At 38.2% G+C, this 17,996-nt stretch overlaps 1 protein-coding gene across 4 annotated transcripts in view; it reads right to left on the bottom strand.

The window, feature by feature from the left end:
* Nucleotides 1-17,996, bottom strand: part of MIPOL1 (mirror-image polydactyly 1) — a 189,888-nt gene that overhangs the window by 137,883 nt on the left and 34,009 nt on the right. For all 4 annotated transcript variants that reach the window (XM_057428561.1, XM_057428564.1, XM_057428560.1 and 1 more), the window contains 2 exons: nucleotides 17,450-17,584; nucleotides 16,083-16,162 (listed from right to left, as the gene is read on the bottom strand). In XM_057428561.1, coding sequence (XP_057284544.1) covers nucleotides 16,083-16,162; nucleotides 17,450-17,454 — 85 coding nt within the window. In that variant the 5' untranslated portion in view covers nucleotides 17,455-17,584. The remainder of the gene's footprint in view (nucleotides 1-16,082; nucleotides 16,163-17,449; nucleotides 17,585-17,996) is intronic.

Genomic DNA, 17,996 nt, shown 5'->3' on the forward strand with positions numbered 1-17,996 from the left:
TTACCTAGCGAAAGTTGCCCAGGACTATGCCCAGATGGCTTTTGAAACAGAGGAAGACTAGGCCAGTGTTTGATCACTTTCATAGTACAAAACTGTTTCCTTGTATCCAGATTGAATTTCATGCATTTTAATTGTGTTTATTGACTCTGCTCCTGCTAATGGGTACTACCAAAAAGAGTCTGACTTCTTCATTCCCTTCCATCAGGTATTATTCATACTGATAAAATGCACTCCTCTGGGCCTTCCCTTTTCAAGGCTGTCTCAGCCTCTCCTCATGCATAAGATGTCCCTTTGTGACTCTGCTGGACTTGCTCCAGTAAGACCATCTCTGGTTTTGTGCTAGAGACCTCAGAATTGGACTTGGCACTTTAGATGTGACCTCGCCAGTGCTGAGCATAGAGGACGGATCACCTCTCTTGATGTGCTGGCAACTCTCTTATTAATGCAGCCCAGGATGCGATTGGTCATCCTTGCAATGAGGCCACACTGGCTTATACTCAACCTGCTGCCCACCAGGATCCCAATCCCTTCCTGCAGAGCTAACCAGTTGGTGTCCAGCTTGTACACTTACATGGAATTATTTCTGGCCAGATGCAGGGTTTCACATTTCCTCTGGCTAAACTTCATGAGGTTCCTCTCTGCCCCATTCTCCAGACTGTTGAAGTCCCTCTGAATAGCAGCATAATCCTCTGGTATATCAACTGCTCCTCACAATTCTGTATCATCAGCAAACTTGCTAAGGTTATACTCTGCTCCATCATCCATATTATGAATGATGATACTGAATGACACCAAATCCATTTTTAACTCTAGAAGTATACCACTTGCCTCCTACTGGACTTTGTGCAACTGATAAACACCATCTGGGCCTGATGACATTCAGCTAGTTTTCAACCAACCTCACAGTTTAGTTATTTAACCCATACTTTGCTTCTGCATTAGGATACTATGGGATAGTCAAAAGTCTTACCAAAGACAAGGAAAGTAACACCCTGTTTTCTTTCCTTCTTACCAGAATAGACTACTTTTTAATATCTATCATCTCTCTTGGATCTCTCTTCTCTCCAGTACTGTATCCTGTGGGATTCTTCCAAGCAGATCTCCAAGGAGGTCAAAGTCTGTTCTGAAGTCCACAGCTGAGGTCCTGCTTTTTGTCCAGTTTCCTCCTCTCAGGATCCTGAACTCTACCATCACATGCTAAGGGCAGCCAAGGCTGTCCCCCAGCTTCTTATCAACAACCAGTTCTTCCTTGTATGTAAGCATCAGGTCCAGAAAAGCACCTTTCCGTGTTGGCACCTCAATCCTTTGCGTAAGGAAATTGTCATCAGTGGCCTCCAGCAATCTCCTAGATCACTTGTGTCCTGCTGTTGTCCCTGCAGCAGATTACCGGGATTGTTTCAGGCCCCAAGGACGACCAGGGAACAAAGGTTTCTTCCAGTTGTCTGCTTCTCCCAATCCTCCTCCATGCCCTTCCCTCTTACTGACAAGATCATAGAACCATAGAATCGTTAGGGTTGGAAAGGACCTTAAGACAACCTAGTTCCAATCCCCCTGCCGTGGGCAGGGACACCTTACGCTAAATCATATCAACCAAGGCCTCGTCCAACCTGGTCTTGAACACTGCCAGGGATGGAGCATTCACAACCTCCCTGGGCAACCTATTCCAGTGCCTCACCACCCTAACAGGAAAGAATTTCCTCCTTATATCCAACCTAAACTTCCCCTGTTTAAGTTTTAACCTGTTACCCCTTGTCCTGTCACTACAGTCTCTAATGAAGAGTCCCTTCCCAGCATCCTTATAGGATCCCTTCAGATACTGGAAGGCTGCTATGAGGTCTCCACACAGCCTTCTCTTCTCCAGGCTGAACAGCCCCAACTTTCTCAGCCTGTCTTCATACAGGAGGTGCTCCAGTCCCCTGATCATCCTCGTGGCCCTCCTCTGGACTTCTTCCAACATTTCCATGTCCTTTCTATGTTGAGGACACCAGAACTGCACACAATACTCCAGGTGAGTTCTCACGAGAGCAGAGTAGAGGGGCAGGATCACCTCCTTCGACCTGCTGGTCACCCTCCTTTTGATGCAGCCCAGGATACGGTTGGCTTTCTGGGCTGCAAGCGCACACTGAACCTGGCTCATGTTCATTTTCTCATTGACCAACACCCCCAAGTCCTTCTCTGCAGGGCTGCTCTGAATCTCTTCTCTGCCCAGCCTGTAGCTGTGCCTGGGATTGCTCCGACCCAGGTGTAGGACCTTGCACTTGTCATGGTTAAACTTCATGAGGTTGGCATCAGCCCCCTCACAAGTGTGTTGAGGTCTCTCTGGAGGGCATTCCTTCCCTCCAGCGTATCAACTGAACCACACAGCTTGGTGTCATCAGCAAACTTGCTGAGGGCACACTCAATCCCACTGTCCATGTCAGTGATGAAGATGTTGAACAAGACCGGTCCCAACACCGATCCCTGAGGGACACCACTCGTTACTGGTCTCCAGCAGGACATTGAGCCATTGACCACAACTCTTTGTGTGTGGCCAGCCAGCCAGTTCCTTATCCACCGAGTGGTCCATCCATCAAATTGATGTCTCTCCAATTTAGAGACAAGGATGTCGTGTGGGACAGTGTCGAATGCTTTGCACAATTCTGGGTAGATGACATCAGCTGCTCTACCCCTGTCCATCAGTTCTGTAGCCCCATCATAGAAGGCCACCAAATTGGTCAGGCAGGATTTCTCCTTAGTGAAGCCATGCTGGCTGTCACCAAGCACCTTGTTGTTTTTCATGTGCCCTAGCATGCCATCCAGGAGAATCTGCTCCAAGATTTTGCCAGGCACAGAGGTGAGACTGACTGGTCTGTAATTCCCCAGGTCATCCATTTTCCCCTTCTTGAAAATGGGGGTTATATTTCCCTTTTTCTAGTCATCAGGAACGTCACCTGACTGCCATGATTTCTCAAATATGATGGCCAGCAGCTTCGCAACTTCATTCGCCAGCTCCTTCAGGACCCGTGGATGGATCTCATCAGGTCCCATGGACTGGTGCATGTTCAGATTTTTAAGATGGTCTCGAACCAGATCCTCTCCTACAGTGGGCCCAAGGTCTTCATGCAGTCCCTGCATCTGCCTTCCAAGACTTGGGTGGTGTGATCAGAGCCTTTGCCAGTGAAGACCGAGGCAAAGAAGTCATTCAGAACCTCAGCCTTCTCCAAATTCTGTGTAGCCAGTTCTCCCGAGAGCTTCCTGAGGGGGGCCTACATTCTCCCTAGTCTGTTTTTTATTTGCTATGTACTTGTAGAATCCCTTCCTGTTATCTTTAATACCTCTAGCTAAGTTTAATTCTAACTGAGCCTTAGCTTTCCTAACCTGGTCCCTAGCTTCCCGGACAACATCCCTGTACTCTTCCCGTGCCACCTGTCCTTGCTTCCACTTACTATAAGCCTCTTTTTTCAACTGACTTTTCCTCAGGAGCTCCTTCTCCATCCAAGGAGGTCTCCTGGCCCTCCTGCTGCACTTCCTTCTGGTTGGGATGCAACACTCCTGAGCTTGCAGCAGGTTATCCTTGAATATCAACCAACAGTCTTGGGCCCCTCTGCCCTCTAGGGCTGTATCCCATGGAACCTTCCGAAGCAGGTTCCTGAAGAGGCCAAAGTCTGCTCTTTTGAAGTCCAGGGCAGTGAGCTTGCTGCAACGCTCTTCTCACTGTCCTGAGGATCTCAAATTCGAGCATCTCGTGATCGCTGCATCCAAGGCTGCCCTGAAGCGTCACATTTCCAACAAGCCCTTCCCTGTTGGTGAGCACGAGGTCAAGCATGGCACCTCTCCTTGTCAGTTCCTCTATTACTTGCAGAAGGAAGTTGTCTTCCACACAATCAAGGAACCTCCTGGATTGTTTGTGCCGGGCCGTACCATCCTTCCAACAGATGTCAGGGTGGTTGAAGTCATCCATGAGAACAAGGGCCTGCGAGCGTGAGGCTTTTCCTGTCTGTCTATAGGGTGCTTCATCCGCAGGTTCTCCTTGATCAGGCGGTCTGTAACAGATCCCCACAGTAATGTCTCCCATAGCTATATTCCCTTTAACCCTGACCCACAAACTCTCTGTGGACTGCTCACCTGTCCCCAGACAGAGTTCCATACTCTCAAATATATCATCAGATCAAATATAACATCTGAGTTCCCATGACATTGATCATCACTCCACAGCCATATATTCACAGATATGGTCATTCCCATAGTATTGATCCTAGGTCATCCCAACAGTATTAACGGTGCCTATGTGGAAGAGCAGTAGAGAGTTACAGAGGTTTCGATGAGCCACAGCAACCTTTGTATAACATCCTGAACATGAGCTCCCAAAAGCAACAAAGCTCTCTAGATGACAGATTAAGTCAGCAGACAGATATCTATTTATTTTTTTACCAGAATGAAGTAAACATGTTTTCATGATGAGGAAAACATCTGCATTAGCAGCTGATCTAAATCCTTAAGCCATGTCAAGATATGGATTTTTATGCCCCTGGCTGTAAATTACAGCAGATGGAAAAGAAAGAATTTAGAATGTGATTAAACCTGTGTTGGCATTTATTAATGCTAACACTACTTTTTTAAGCAACTCACATTTGCAGCACACCTTTTCATCTGGATTCAATTCCCTCAAGCACATAGGTAAGACCAAGCAGCATCACAGCAAGCCTGTAAGCAGCATTCCCAGAAATGTTAGATGGAATACAGAGGATCTGTTTTTTTTCCCCTACTGGCTTTGTAACAGAGAAGATGATAGCAGCCTTCTCCATTCAGAATTGGAAACACTCTGCCCAAGGATATTAAGGTTAGAGGTTTGTACTTGTTTAATAAAGCTATAATGCATACTTTTTTTGTCAACATGCTAAATCTGTCAGTAGAATGATTTGGAGAAGACATTTTGAACACGGTCAGATCAATGGGCATTTTTTTTTTAAAACCCCTTTATTCCTTATATAGCACCCACTCGAATAATTTAGGCTTTGGTACATGGTAACTTGTCTTGCTGTTAAACTAAGTGGCAATATCAATCAATGTACTTTAGTGCTTTGCCTCCTGCAAATCGTATTGTGCATTAATTACCAATGCTGCAGAGACACACTGGGGAGTAAGTAGCATTTGCAATAATCAGGCTGCACAACGAGCATCAGAGAAAGTGTAAAACAGCCTTGCAAGCTTGGGAAAAAATGCTGTAGTTTTCATTAAGTGGTATCCCCACCACTGATTCTGATTCTTGAATATACTAAACAACTTATTTTCCATATAAAACAGAACAAGTTCAGTAGCCCAGATTAATATTTCACTATAGGGAGAAGCTGAACAGCTGATATTCTGTATGTATTTATCTTGAATGAATAGCTTGTTCGCATTGAGGGAAAGAAAAGCAAATGTTAGGAAGAAGGAATATAAAGACACTAGAATTAAAGCTGGGAATTGATTGTGAGGGACATAAGGGGAAGATAATGCTGACATAGTTTGCAATTGTAAAGGCAGAACAACATTCAGTGTTGTTAAGCTGGGAGTGGTTAGAAAGTCAAGTAAAAACACTGAACCTAACACATTTTGTATGCAGCCCTATTTTTCATAGCTTCTTAGAAACACAGGACCAAATAACCCTGTAGAGACACTGATAATATAGAAAGAAAGGTTGAAGATGTAAGTGCAGAGAAGGTGCAAATTCATCTGGGAGGTTGTGGAGTCAGTAGCTTCCCTTGTTGCACCACTCAGCATATTCAGCAGTCCCATCATCCAAGCAGAAGCTGGGTGGGTACCTCCATCCCCCTGTTTGCAGTCTTTCTGCACCCCACTAGTTAAATTGCACTGATATCTCAGAGGTTTGCAGGGGATCTCTGCAGAATAACAATACGGGAAAACAAACAAACAAACAGAGATCCAATGGAACATGCACGCAGCACTGCAGAATACATGGTTGGCTGCTGATCTGCCTGCAGATAAGTATGGGGACATTGGAAGTTGCTGGTGCTCCAAACAAGCTTAAAGTGTAATAGTACTTACCACTTGCTACCTATAGCTTCCTAGTATTAGTTTTAAGCTGGTCTGTAGCACAGACAAAGCATGTTTTCATCTGTCTGCAAAAGACTGCATGAATGAACCCCTAGAGGGATGGCATTAAGAGGCAGAATAGGAAAAACCAGGAAGGAAGAGAATGAGCCACTCTGGGAGTGTGGGCAAAGCTGACTGCAAACTCAGTAGCTTACTCTTCCTATGTGACACAGTCAGATTAAGAAAATTTGGAAAAATGTAGAACAAAACATTGTGCTACATTTGAGGAATTAACTGCAACCTCAATTACTAAAAGCCCCCAAAATTCAGTTATTGACAAGTTCTAATTTACTACTACTCATGTATTTTTTCTTCTCAGTCTAAACAATACAGCTTCAATTTCTATGTTTTTTTTTTTCTTGTTTTACAATACCAAAACCTTTTAATTTCAAATACCAAGAAGGAATATTCACTATCCAACAAAACTATGAAAACAAAGAGCCACCCTGCCCCTACACCAGACTAACTTATTCCCATTAGAATAAAAGGGCACACTTACTACAGTCTAAAAATACCTTCATTTGCCCCTACCTGCTACACTGCCTATATAAGAGGCTATATATGGATTATAGAATTCTTTAAAGTTCATAAGATCTACTGCCACTGGATTTGAATTCTTCGAATGATTTAGTTTTTATTTATTATATATAGCTAACAAAACTTGAACTTGATAGCCACTAATCTTTCTAGCTATGTAAATGAAATTAGTACTATAGCTGAGTATTCCTTCATGAGCTGAAAATGATGACTCAGGCTTTTTGTCAAAGACAAATATTCATTCACATGGCTGTATAACTACTGGAACTTCTACCAAACAGAATGACTGTGAAAGACTCCGATTGCTCAACAGTTCACTCCTTACTGAATGATTAAAAAGCACAAATCCTGAAAATGAATGGGAAACCAAAACTAAAGGATTTCCTGAGCACGAATATGCTAAGAAAGAAACTGAGGCTGGTGGAAGAAATATGATCCTATTGCCTGGTGTAAGTGGAAAGAAAAGAGTTGGTACGCACTTTCAGGATGCCTGTTATTCCCTTTTCATTTGTATTTGAGTTGATACAGATGCAACATACATGATTTACATCCATATCTCAAGGGGCCAAGGGGTATTTTTTTTTCTTTTTTCTTTTTAGTTTTCCTCACTATTTTATCTTTCTCACAATCTGCAAATAAGTTTCAGAGTTAATCCCAAGAAAATATGCTGTACTTAATTTTCAAGAAAAAAATGTAATTCCTGTTTCTGGAAAACAATTACAAAAGCTCAGTACAAAAGTACAAGATCAATATACATTTTCTCCAAAACAAACAAGAAAAAGTGCAGCTTTACTTACCTTTGGACTTACTAGAGATTTATTTACATTAGCAATTGTTTAGGCCCCTTCAGGGCAGCATAGTATACTGAGTACCAGTAAACTGCAACTAACAGCAAAAGTTGTCCCTTCATAACACATTTTTTCTAATGTTTAAAAAAATTGGTCAAGCTTAAGATGATTTTTCAGTAGGTTCTAAGATTTCACTGAGTCACTTCTGTAGCACAACAGAATGGCAGTCACAGCAACCTGATAACAACTGAAGACTGAACTTAAGAGTAGCTTTGCAATACAAAGCTAATTCCTTTTATTTCTCAGTGCTCTGCCCAGCCAGAATGCCACATATAACCAGCCAAGCCCTTGGCAGTAATGAAGAGGAATTGCAGATGCACTGTATACTTAGTGCCCCAAAGATATGTAACTGTGGACTCTGCTGAGAGCACCATAGTTCAAATCAGAGCAATAAGGACTATCAACTTACTTTTAAGTAATTCTTATTCTGAAAGGTCCTAGATTTTACACTGAGATTAAATACCTGCTCTTATTAAAGAAAGAAATGATAGAGGTTCACTGAAATAAGCCTTGAAAACATTTTCTGGAAACTCAGGTATTTTATATGGGATGCCTAAGCACTATGACAGTCATTTTAAACCAGCATGAAATAACTGGAACAAAGTCATTGAGCCATGGAAAAAGTAAAACTGCAGAAGTCCATGGCACTGTATCATCCATGCTGTATCTCAGAGCTTGTGCTACATTACTGGTGGCCCTGTTCCTGTCTCAGAGGCCTCAAATTCTCCCTCCTGTTCAGAGGGGCTTTACCAACTCATTTTAATTGGAGTTCAAGAAAAATAAAACTGCCATTTTTACTTACAATTATAAAATAACATTGACACAATCAAAAAATTAAGAGAAATTTCAAGTAACTAAATTGTTACCCTTCCACATTCCTCGATGGTAACTTTCATTCACATGACAGACTACAGTATTTCTATATTAGGAGACAGACATGCAGTGTACAGTATACACAAACTTCCTGCAATTTCAACAGTGGTCAGAAGAAATTATATGGCCACTTTTTTTTTTTTCCCATATTGACTATCATTCTAATATGGAGAACTTTGAAGCAATCACAACTGTTGTAGAAGTCAGGTTAATAGAATAATACAATTCAAATGCTTGATCTTCGGCTACAGCTAAGCATTTAAGTTATCCAAAGTCAAATCAAAGAGAATAGGGTATTCTTTTTGGAATTTTATTGATGGAGTTCTCTGCAAATGAAGTAAGAACAGCCTGAGCTATGTTGTGCATTAATGTCTTAGTTTGCTCTACATCACATGACACGTACACACACACACACACACACACACACAAAAAAACAAACAAAAAGAGAGGCTTGAAAATATTTTGCCTGCTAAAATACAGATGAAACTCAGAAGTTTAATTTTTTTTTTTATTCCTTAAAGGAATCTAAATAAAACAGCGAATTCATTCTGTGTTAGCAATTCAAGCGGGGGGACATCTCTGTTACTTTGAATGCTTCTTTATTCACCTGTACTTGTGTGGAATCCTGGCAACACCCTTCATAAAGAAATAAATTTAGAAGGCGATTAAGAACAGTTGGAATTACTCTGGCAAAGGCAATTTTTCACCATACTCCAAGGATTCTGACAACTTTAGTAATGATGTTTCCCTCACTTATCTCTCTCACTAAGTCTTTTGCCCTCCTATTTTGCATCTAAGCATCAACTGTGTACAAAATGGTGAACAGTTAAAATAGTCTTAAAATAAGTCTTTAAAACAGGCAGACAATCATTATTTTGGAATTCACTGCAGTTAATTGTGATGCATATATTAATGTGTAAATAGCAGACATTTCCTTTGACATTCCACTCTCCATTTGCAATTCATTAACATATTGTTATTTTAAAATATTAGTGGCTGAGGAGATACCAGATTTTCATTAGATTGGCCTCACACTTGAAAAAAATTTTTTATATTGTGAATAAATCAAAACAGCAGAATTTCTAGGCAGATACTAAGTGGGATTCACTCAAACACGTTAGTTCTAATGGATGGATGATTGCATTTGGTCTTTTGAAACTTTGAAGTATAGGTAAGTCTTGATCACACAAATTAATAAATCCTAAAGCTGGAGTTAACAATAACCATTACACCCAAATTCTGCAGCTTAGCCCAGCCAATTTTTCAAAAGGTCAGGTTGTGAACTGGAGAAGATCAGGGAGGTCCACCGCATAGCTTTGTTGCCAGGCATCTCTCGTCTGGATTGTTGCAGGCATTTATTAGTATTCGTCAGCAGACTCAACAAAGCAAACACGAAATTCAAGCACGAATAATAAAATGAAATGCTGCTATATAACCCTTTGTCATTCAGCAAATATGGGACTTTTTAGCTACATTGTTCCTAAACCTGGGTTACTACTTTAATTTTTCTCCACAGTGCTGACTGAATGAGTATGCATGTGTGTTAAATGCAGAGCTCCCTTAACAACTGCAGGACTGCCATTTAATCTGTTGGTAGATGGACCATTTCCTGTGGGAACTCTAGCTACGATTTCCAGATCCACCAAATAAATCTCAGATTAAGATTCCAAATGAAACCTGCCTTTGGCAGATAAAAAATGTCAAGATGGATATAAACAGTAAAATTATAAATTATCTAGGTGTTGCACGATGACTTGATGTGTGTTTTTTGTTTACACTTTCCCCGATATCACAACTATACAAGGCATTCATCAAATGTCACACTTTCATAATACTGGAGGCATCATTAAAACTGTTTGGCTAAGGACCTTGAAGTGTTTAAGCAGTAGCTCAAAAGTATATTTGTGCAAAGTAGAAGAATAAATTTACATATCAGCAGCAGCTCATAAGGGATGGGTAAATATTCTGTTTATCTCTCATTGTAATTCAGGTTAGTTTAAATACAGGGTTTCAGGATATCATTACAGCCTATATGGAGTCATTACATAATTTCCAAACATAGTGTCTGCTAGAGTTTTACTAAGCATGCTGTGTTTATGTTTTCTAAACCAGCTAAAAACAAAGTAAACGCTCCCACGCCATTTTTCTTTTGTTATTGTCATACCAGAAAATTGCTTTCACATATAACCCCTTCCATTATTTAAATCTTAATGATCCAGAACTCCATTTTATCTAGGCAGGGTGATGTTTCCTGATGCCCATTAACTATAGTGAAAATTCTCTTATCCAAATGTACTCAACCTCCCCTATCACAAACAAACAACTAAGCCTTTGCTGAATTAGAGTTCTAAGCAAAATCCCAGGAAAATACAGCTTTAGAAGTGAAGCAAAATATTGTAATTTTAAGTGTCCAACATAAAATAAATGTCATTGCATAAACTGCCACTAAGACACCTTGCTCACACACCCTTTACTCTGACTAAATGGTCTACTAAAGATGCTAGTGAACTTTCAGATAAAAGACTCCAATGCACTCCCTGGAGAATCTTTTCTTAATAAATTTTGTTATGTCTTTGCTCTGAACTTAAGCTTCATTCTATTTGTTATTATAATAGAAGCAATGAAGGTTTCCAAAGAAGAAAATAACTAAATTCCTCTTGCACTTGTGCTAGGTATTCTGAAGGACTACCTTAAAATTATCATGGTAATAAGTGTTGCTCTCCTTGAAGCACATTTCAAGACATACTGAAGTTAGCAGCACTCATACTTCAAACACTTCAGCAATTCAACGTGCAACACTTCAAGGCGTACATTCTCCCCATTGTTAGTGCTTGCAGTACTCAGTGCAGATAAGGCACTACACATTTTCAGTATACCATGAACGTTCTGACAAAATCATATTCACAACATTCAAATGTCATGCAGATACTGGATACGTAACTGTGCTTCTGCTGAAGCTGCCTGTGGCCCAGCCAGAAATGCACTGTATTTAGCCATTCAAAATGTACAAGGAAAGAAATGGGATGGAGAAAGGAGAGACAGCCATTCTTCTTATGTTTGACTCATGCGAGACCACCCTTTCAACCACTCTTCTGCCTCCTGTACTGTGCACAGAAACCTGCAACTACCCTTGCCACTTTGCAAGGGTATGTCTGACAGCTAACACTGAGTTTGAGGCTGCAAGCACAGCATACGTGGGAGACGTATCAATTGAGCCACATGGATGGAGAGGACTCTGCCTCTCTGCATATCGTAAGATTTTTCTGCATACACATCCATGCAACATCCAGGTCTTCTTTCTTTTCCAGGTAAACAGCACTCTGTATTGCTAAAAAGGGAAAGAGAAAGAACAGCCTCACAGTATCTCCTGTTGAGGCATGTAAAAGAAGAGAGACTTCAATATGACAAGTATGGTTCATTTTGCCTTTACTGTAGCCTTGGAGGAAAGGCTTCAGATTTAGAGAGTTTACATCTGTAACTGATGAATTTTGGTGAAAGGGGAAGCAGAACCTTTACAATCAGTTGCTTTTAGACCCAACTAAAGCATCAGATGGAAAATCTTTACAACACTGCATTACTCTCAAAGCCTTCTTTACCCTTTCATCTTTCTGTATGTATGTGTGTTAGTACATCTGTTAAAGTCACACAACAGTAATTCCACGCAAAAAGCCCTTGTAATTAGTACTACAAAACCAAACCCACAAAGTACATTAAAATCATCACAGAACTACAAAACCTCACCGCTTCTAATAAGATAGTCTAAAAATACATGGTGAAGAGCAGGAGCTCCATTTCTAGGAAGTTAGCAAGAAAAGTTGACGCATTTTACTGAAGCTATGCATATGTCTCATTGCCTGTACACTGCCTCACTTACCATGAAAGCAGAAGGGACAGCTGATAATGGAATTTCTAAATGGGAGTAAGTAAATGTAAAAATATTTCTAGAGAGGTTTTAGTTCCTGAATATTATTGACTACACGACATAAGAACTAAAATATTTGTGTAAGCAATACACTAACATATACATGGTCATGACCATGACAATACAAGGAAAGCTATGGCCAGATTCTCAACAGTAAGCACCATGCATTCATGCAAGACCAATGCATGCAGAAACACACAATGCAATTAAGACAATTATCTACACATAAGCTTATCACATGCACAATTGTCTGATCAGCTATATGTATATAACTTGTACATTCATATCTGTTTTCCTTTTCTATTTTTCCTGATGAAAGACTGTAAAGCAACAGCTCACCACAAGATAAAACACTTACTTTTCAGATTTCCCTCCACAAGCTGATTCTGCAGTTCTGTTTCAATCTACACTATCACATCTCTTTAAAGCTAGAGTCTCTTCTGAATGACAGCTTCCAGACAAGCAATTTAAAAGTATTTTTACAAGGTGCACAAATATTCTTTCTAAGGCAAGTTACAGTGACAGTGCCTCTATGGATCATAACTAAGAGCTGACATCAAGTTCTTACAGGTGAGATTGGTTCATTGACTTACATTTTAATACAGGCTTTAATGTTTTAGAAATAAGTATTTCCCTATTTCTATACTTGAAAAAAATGTAATAACCACCTTCTAAGGAACAAAGCACTTTGCCATTAAAAATAATAGATTATCTTGCTTTAGGACAGTCCAAATAATAATTATACAATGCTTTTCATTATGGAATCAGTAAAATTATAATTTTGTTGTCAAAATAGACGGACCAGTCATTGATATTGTAAGACTTTACCTAATTTCTGCTCTGTCTTTGAATACAACAGATGCTCAAAAAAAAATGACACAAAGAAAAACATTACAATAATGAAAGACTATGTAATGCAGAAGTACCGCTGCACCCATTCAACACAGTACATGATATGTGCCAAATGACACACAAATTGAACTCCGGTATTTGCAACACTCACCGCTTTCCTATCCTACCAACTCTTTTGGAAAATTGACATATTGAGTCCTGAATGTACATACAGGTATGAAAGGCACCCAATTTCAGATTCCCTCGTGTTTTCGCAGTATTAATGTGGTAGTTCTTATCATGCATGTAAACCCTGCTTAAGTATCAAATCCACCCAGGTGCAATGTTCTTCCCCCACACCACCACTGCAATGCAAAGATATGCACCCATTTGCTAATACAAGTTTATTTTTATAATGGACTATCTTCCTAGACTTTCTAACTTGGATCCTGAATATTTTTCATCTGGAAATTACAGAGACTTCACTGGCCTGCTGCCCATGCTCCTGATACATTCTCTCAAGGATTCTTAGAAAGAAATTAAAAGTCTCTATCCTCCTGTTAAAAACTAGGTGCTGTGGAGATAAACAGCACATTTAAATTAGGTACAAACCCAAAATAACTAGCTTTGCAAAAAGAATGTTCTTTACCTCTTCCTAAAATACCAGACCAGAAACAAATGTCTTCAATCCACACAGGCATATGACATTCCAAACAACACAGAAAGTTAAAAGAAAATTTCAAGTATCAAACACTTCAGATATACTTTTTTTAAACAATTATATTCTTTCATAACAACTTTTAACAGGTTACATATTATCCCACATAACTGACATAAACGTACCACTTCTCTGCACCTAACATTTTTTGCTGGTTTTTTTGGTTGTTTTTCTTTTTTTTTTTTTTTTTAATTCTCATTGCTGGACTGAATTTTCATCTAGCCAGCTGAACTTAATCTCAGCCATGCTTTACCATCCTTATTTTTTGACAAATAACTTAATCTCCAATATTTCAGTATGTTACAAAAAAGAAATAATAAAATCAAAGTCATCATAGTCATCATATTTCAAAAACAGCTTTTAAACATCCAAGTGAGGAACTACTAGGTACAGTACAGTACCAGCTGCAAAAAGGAAAGATAATATGGACGACAAAGCAAGTGGAACACAAAGTGGTACATGCTTCAATACAGACATTTAAACAGAAGACTAAAAGTTACTTTGATTTAGTTCAATATAGTTCAATAAGAACACGCACCAGAATGTCTACCAAGAGCACATATTGAATATTATGTTGTTGTAATTTATCTATTATCTTTATGATAAGAAAATATAATTTAACTGCTAATACCCAAATAAAATTCTAAGGAAAAAGAAAAGAAGTCTCATACAGACCACTATGATGACATGAGATTTATCCATAATCCCCCTTTTTAACTTCCCTAGGAATAAAAGCATAAAGAATTTTGTGACCCATCAATAACTGATTTAAAAAAAGCGTACAATCTTCATTTTGCCCATATAACAACTATTATTGGAGAGATAAATATGTGTTAGCTTGGAATAAATAGCTTTCTAAAAAGCACAAAATATTAACCTCAAGCATCAGAAAAAAATAATACACTCAAAACTCAGTATCTACCCCTTTTACAAAATATCTGTGAGCAGCAGCAGAATGCCATTTCTTGCAATTAAACAGAGAGTAATTCACAGAGAATCAGTTTATGACATTCACTATCCTACTATGGAAAAGTTAACCTTTTGAACCATTCTGAGGGTATGCTGACCCCTAAAGGTCTAAAAATGCTGAATATGATTAAGCCATTACACATTTTAAAAGTATAAATTGAGAGAGTACAATTCTCCACTAAGTTACTCCACCATGACTCTTTTTACTTTCAGAGTATATGACTAAAAAAATATTTTTAACTTCACTGAGTAATAGCTCAAAATTTGTGAAAAGGGGTCTACAAGTACTTCATTACACATAGTAATACAGATAGAAATTCCTTTACATATGTAGGAAATTCATCATCTCCAAGACAGAGTGGTTTTTATTTATGCTAAAGAACAGTTTTCATGAGAATATTAACATTTATTATGTTTTAAGAAAGAACACATAGTATAAAATTCAAAGCAAGGAAATATACAAGATGCTATCAGACTCTAATACAGGAGGCATATTTGACATTGACACACCTATTCCTTTTTTTTGTTTGTTTGTTTTTTAAACCTACAAATAGCCACTTACTGAAAAAAAAACAAACACAAACCACTGCTGAAAGTCTGCTTCCTCGTGTTGTTCTCCTTCTTCAGCCTACATATTATTATCTAGCTACAAGCTACTTTCTGGATTCCCTTCTGTAAAATCAGTCAGTCACATAATGTGTTCCCAAAGTCAGTGCTTTTGGTTTTTTTTTTAAGTTTCTGCCATGAAACAGAGAAAAATGTATCTGAGAGCAAAATTTTGGTCATCAAAATACGAAGTAGACTCTTCCATCCTGATACAGACGAAAACTCCATGAACCATGGAAATTCCAAGTTAACCAAGGCCCCCTTTACCAAAAAGCCTGCCTTACTCTCTATATTCAGCTGAAGTAATAATGAGAAACTCATTAAAAGTATTAGATGGCTTAATCATATTCTAGCAAGGCGTAAATAGCAAGAAAGTTACTTTAATACAGACTTTGGATTTGTTAACCTATTAAGGAAAAAAGATTGGAAAGCACAATGTACAGAATAAGAATTTAAATTAATTTAAGATTTCTCAAAGTTATAAAAAAAAATTCAACAACCTAGAAAATAAAAATCAAGCTGATGATTTACATTCCTGTAGCTGCTCTCCTGTTACCCCAAATACTTAAAATGGAGTGTATGGAATTTTTTTTTCTTTTCTTCCAAAGTTAGTCATATATCGGCAAGAACAAATACATTCCAGTCACTGCCTAGCACTGGTAGAACACCTGAAGTTTCCTATTAATATCTTAAAAGTCCTTACCGTTTGCCCAGTTCTCCATTTGTTCTTCTGAACTTGTTTGATCTGGCACTGAGTCCAGTTTTTGCTTAAAGGTTTCAGAGCTAAAATAAAGCAAACTCTAGATAAATAAACTTGAAACAATATAACACACCTATACTTTGCCTTCGTTTGACAGAAAATTTGCAAGACAAATGATTTAAAAATATATATAGCAGGACAATAAACTCTGTATACTTTAATAGTCAGTACTAAATCTTATTTCTCAGTAAAATATTTTTTGTCCACATATCTATGTAATTTTTATAATGGTTTGGTTCAGCTTTCTGTTGCATGTAACATCTTCATTAAAAAATCTATTAGTTTGTCTTCTTGTTCTAGAGTCTGATCTTGGAAGTGCATGCTACTGAGCACAGCCCAAATCACACTGAGTGGTCCCACTAGAGGCAACAAGACTGCTTTCTTTGGTAATTATTACAGATGGTTGTATGCACTTTATGACATTCTTTCTCCTGCTTTAATTTCCTGTATTAAATACAGGTAAAGCAGCCCATGACCACTCCAACTCTGAATCTGCAGGTTTTTCTAAGCACTAAATAATCAATCTTAATATTTGCATACATATTGCTTCAGACCATACAGTTAATCACACAGTTGCAATATTTCATATAATCAAAGATGTTCAAGAAACAACCCTCAATACTCAAAAATAAGATGTACAGTAAAATTTTATGCTCATTGGGTAGCATTTTCGGTTTAAAACATATGCTCTCATACATTAAAAATTGAGCTATATACTATATCACAAGGAAATCTAGGTCAATTTGTAATTACTAATACAGTAAGTTTACCACAAATTTTATTATTTACTCCAGTACCTGTTTTAAAATGTACTGTACGAAGGACAATTTTTCATCTTTAACTATATAGTTATGCTTATTTTGTATGTTTTCACTGCTATATTTTTTCTACATTTATTAAAAAGATACAATATGTGCCTTGAAGCAGCAGTGGCTGGACCATGAAAATACCTACAGTTGTGCTGATAAACGTAAAGGTTAAAAAAAAACCAACTGAATTAAGTACACACTTTAAAATTCAAGCATATTATACCAAGACATATGTTCTAACGACTAATGCAGCAGACGAAATTCTTTTTCTATACAGCACCAAAAAGGCAGATGTTTTCATTTTTATCTTTGAGACTCTAAAAACCAAACCAAACCAAAAGTATAATTGTGCAAGCACTTAAGATTCAACCCTAACATAGTGAGCATTCAAGAAATACATATTTAGCTCACATGGGCTGTTGACTATAAATATGCATGATAAAAAACAAATACGCATGATTTGATGTCCTTAGGTCTTAACAAAAAAAATAACAACTTCACCTCATAACGCAGAACTCTGAGTTCCTTACAAGAATCCCTCAAATGAAGCTGTACGTTTCTTTTTCAATTCTGTGTAACTGTGTTGATTTGGAGTTGGCAATCTTTTCCTAAGTTCCTCATTTACTTTTGGATTAGCTGAAAATATAGAAGGTTATTAATATCAAGAAATAGGTTTCTGTCAATGAAGCCATTTCCCTACATATTGCACAAAAAGGTTCATAATAATTGAAGTATTTTAATAAGATATTCATATAGCAAGACATGAAGAAAATATGGTATTTAATAACCTCTGGAGTATTTTAAAACATGTCTTAGGGCCTTAATGTGCCTAGTAATATACTATTTAAAACCATAATTTTATCCCTCCACAATATACAGTCATACTTCCTCGCCATTTACCCAGCTAATGAATGCCAGCAATTAGTAAAATGTAATCCCATTGCACAATCATTTTAATGCTTTTAGCACTCAGAAAAGTAAACACCAAATTAATACTGCTCAAGCCATATCAGATCCTAGTTGGAAGCAAGCAATTATAGTTCAGCTC

Source organism: Pezoporus wallicus, unplaced genomic scaffold (genome assembly GCF_028554395.1).
Source record: "Pezoporus wallicus isolate ANWC-B61680 ecotype Strahan unplaced genomic scaffold, APGP_CSIRO_Pwel_v1 contig_3486, whole genome shotgun sequence".
NCBI lineage: Eukaryota > Metazoa > Chordata > Aves > Psittaciformes > Psittacidae > Pezoporus > Pezoporus wallicus.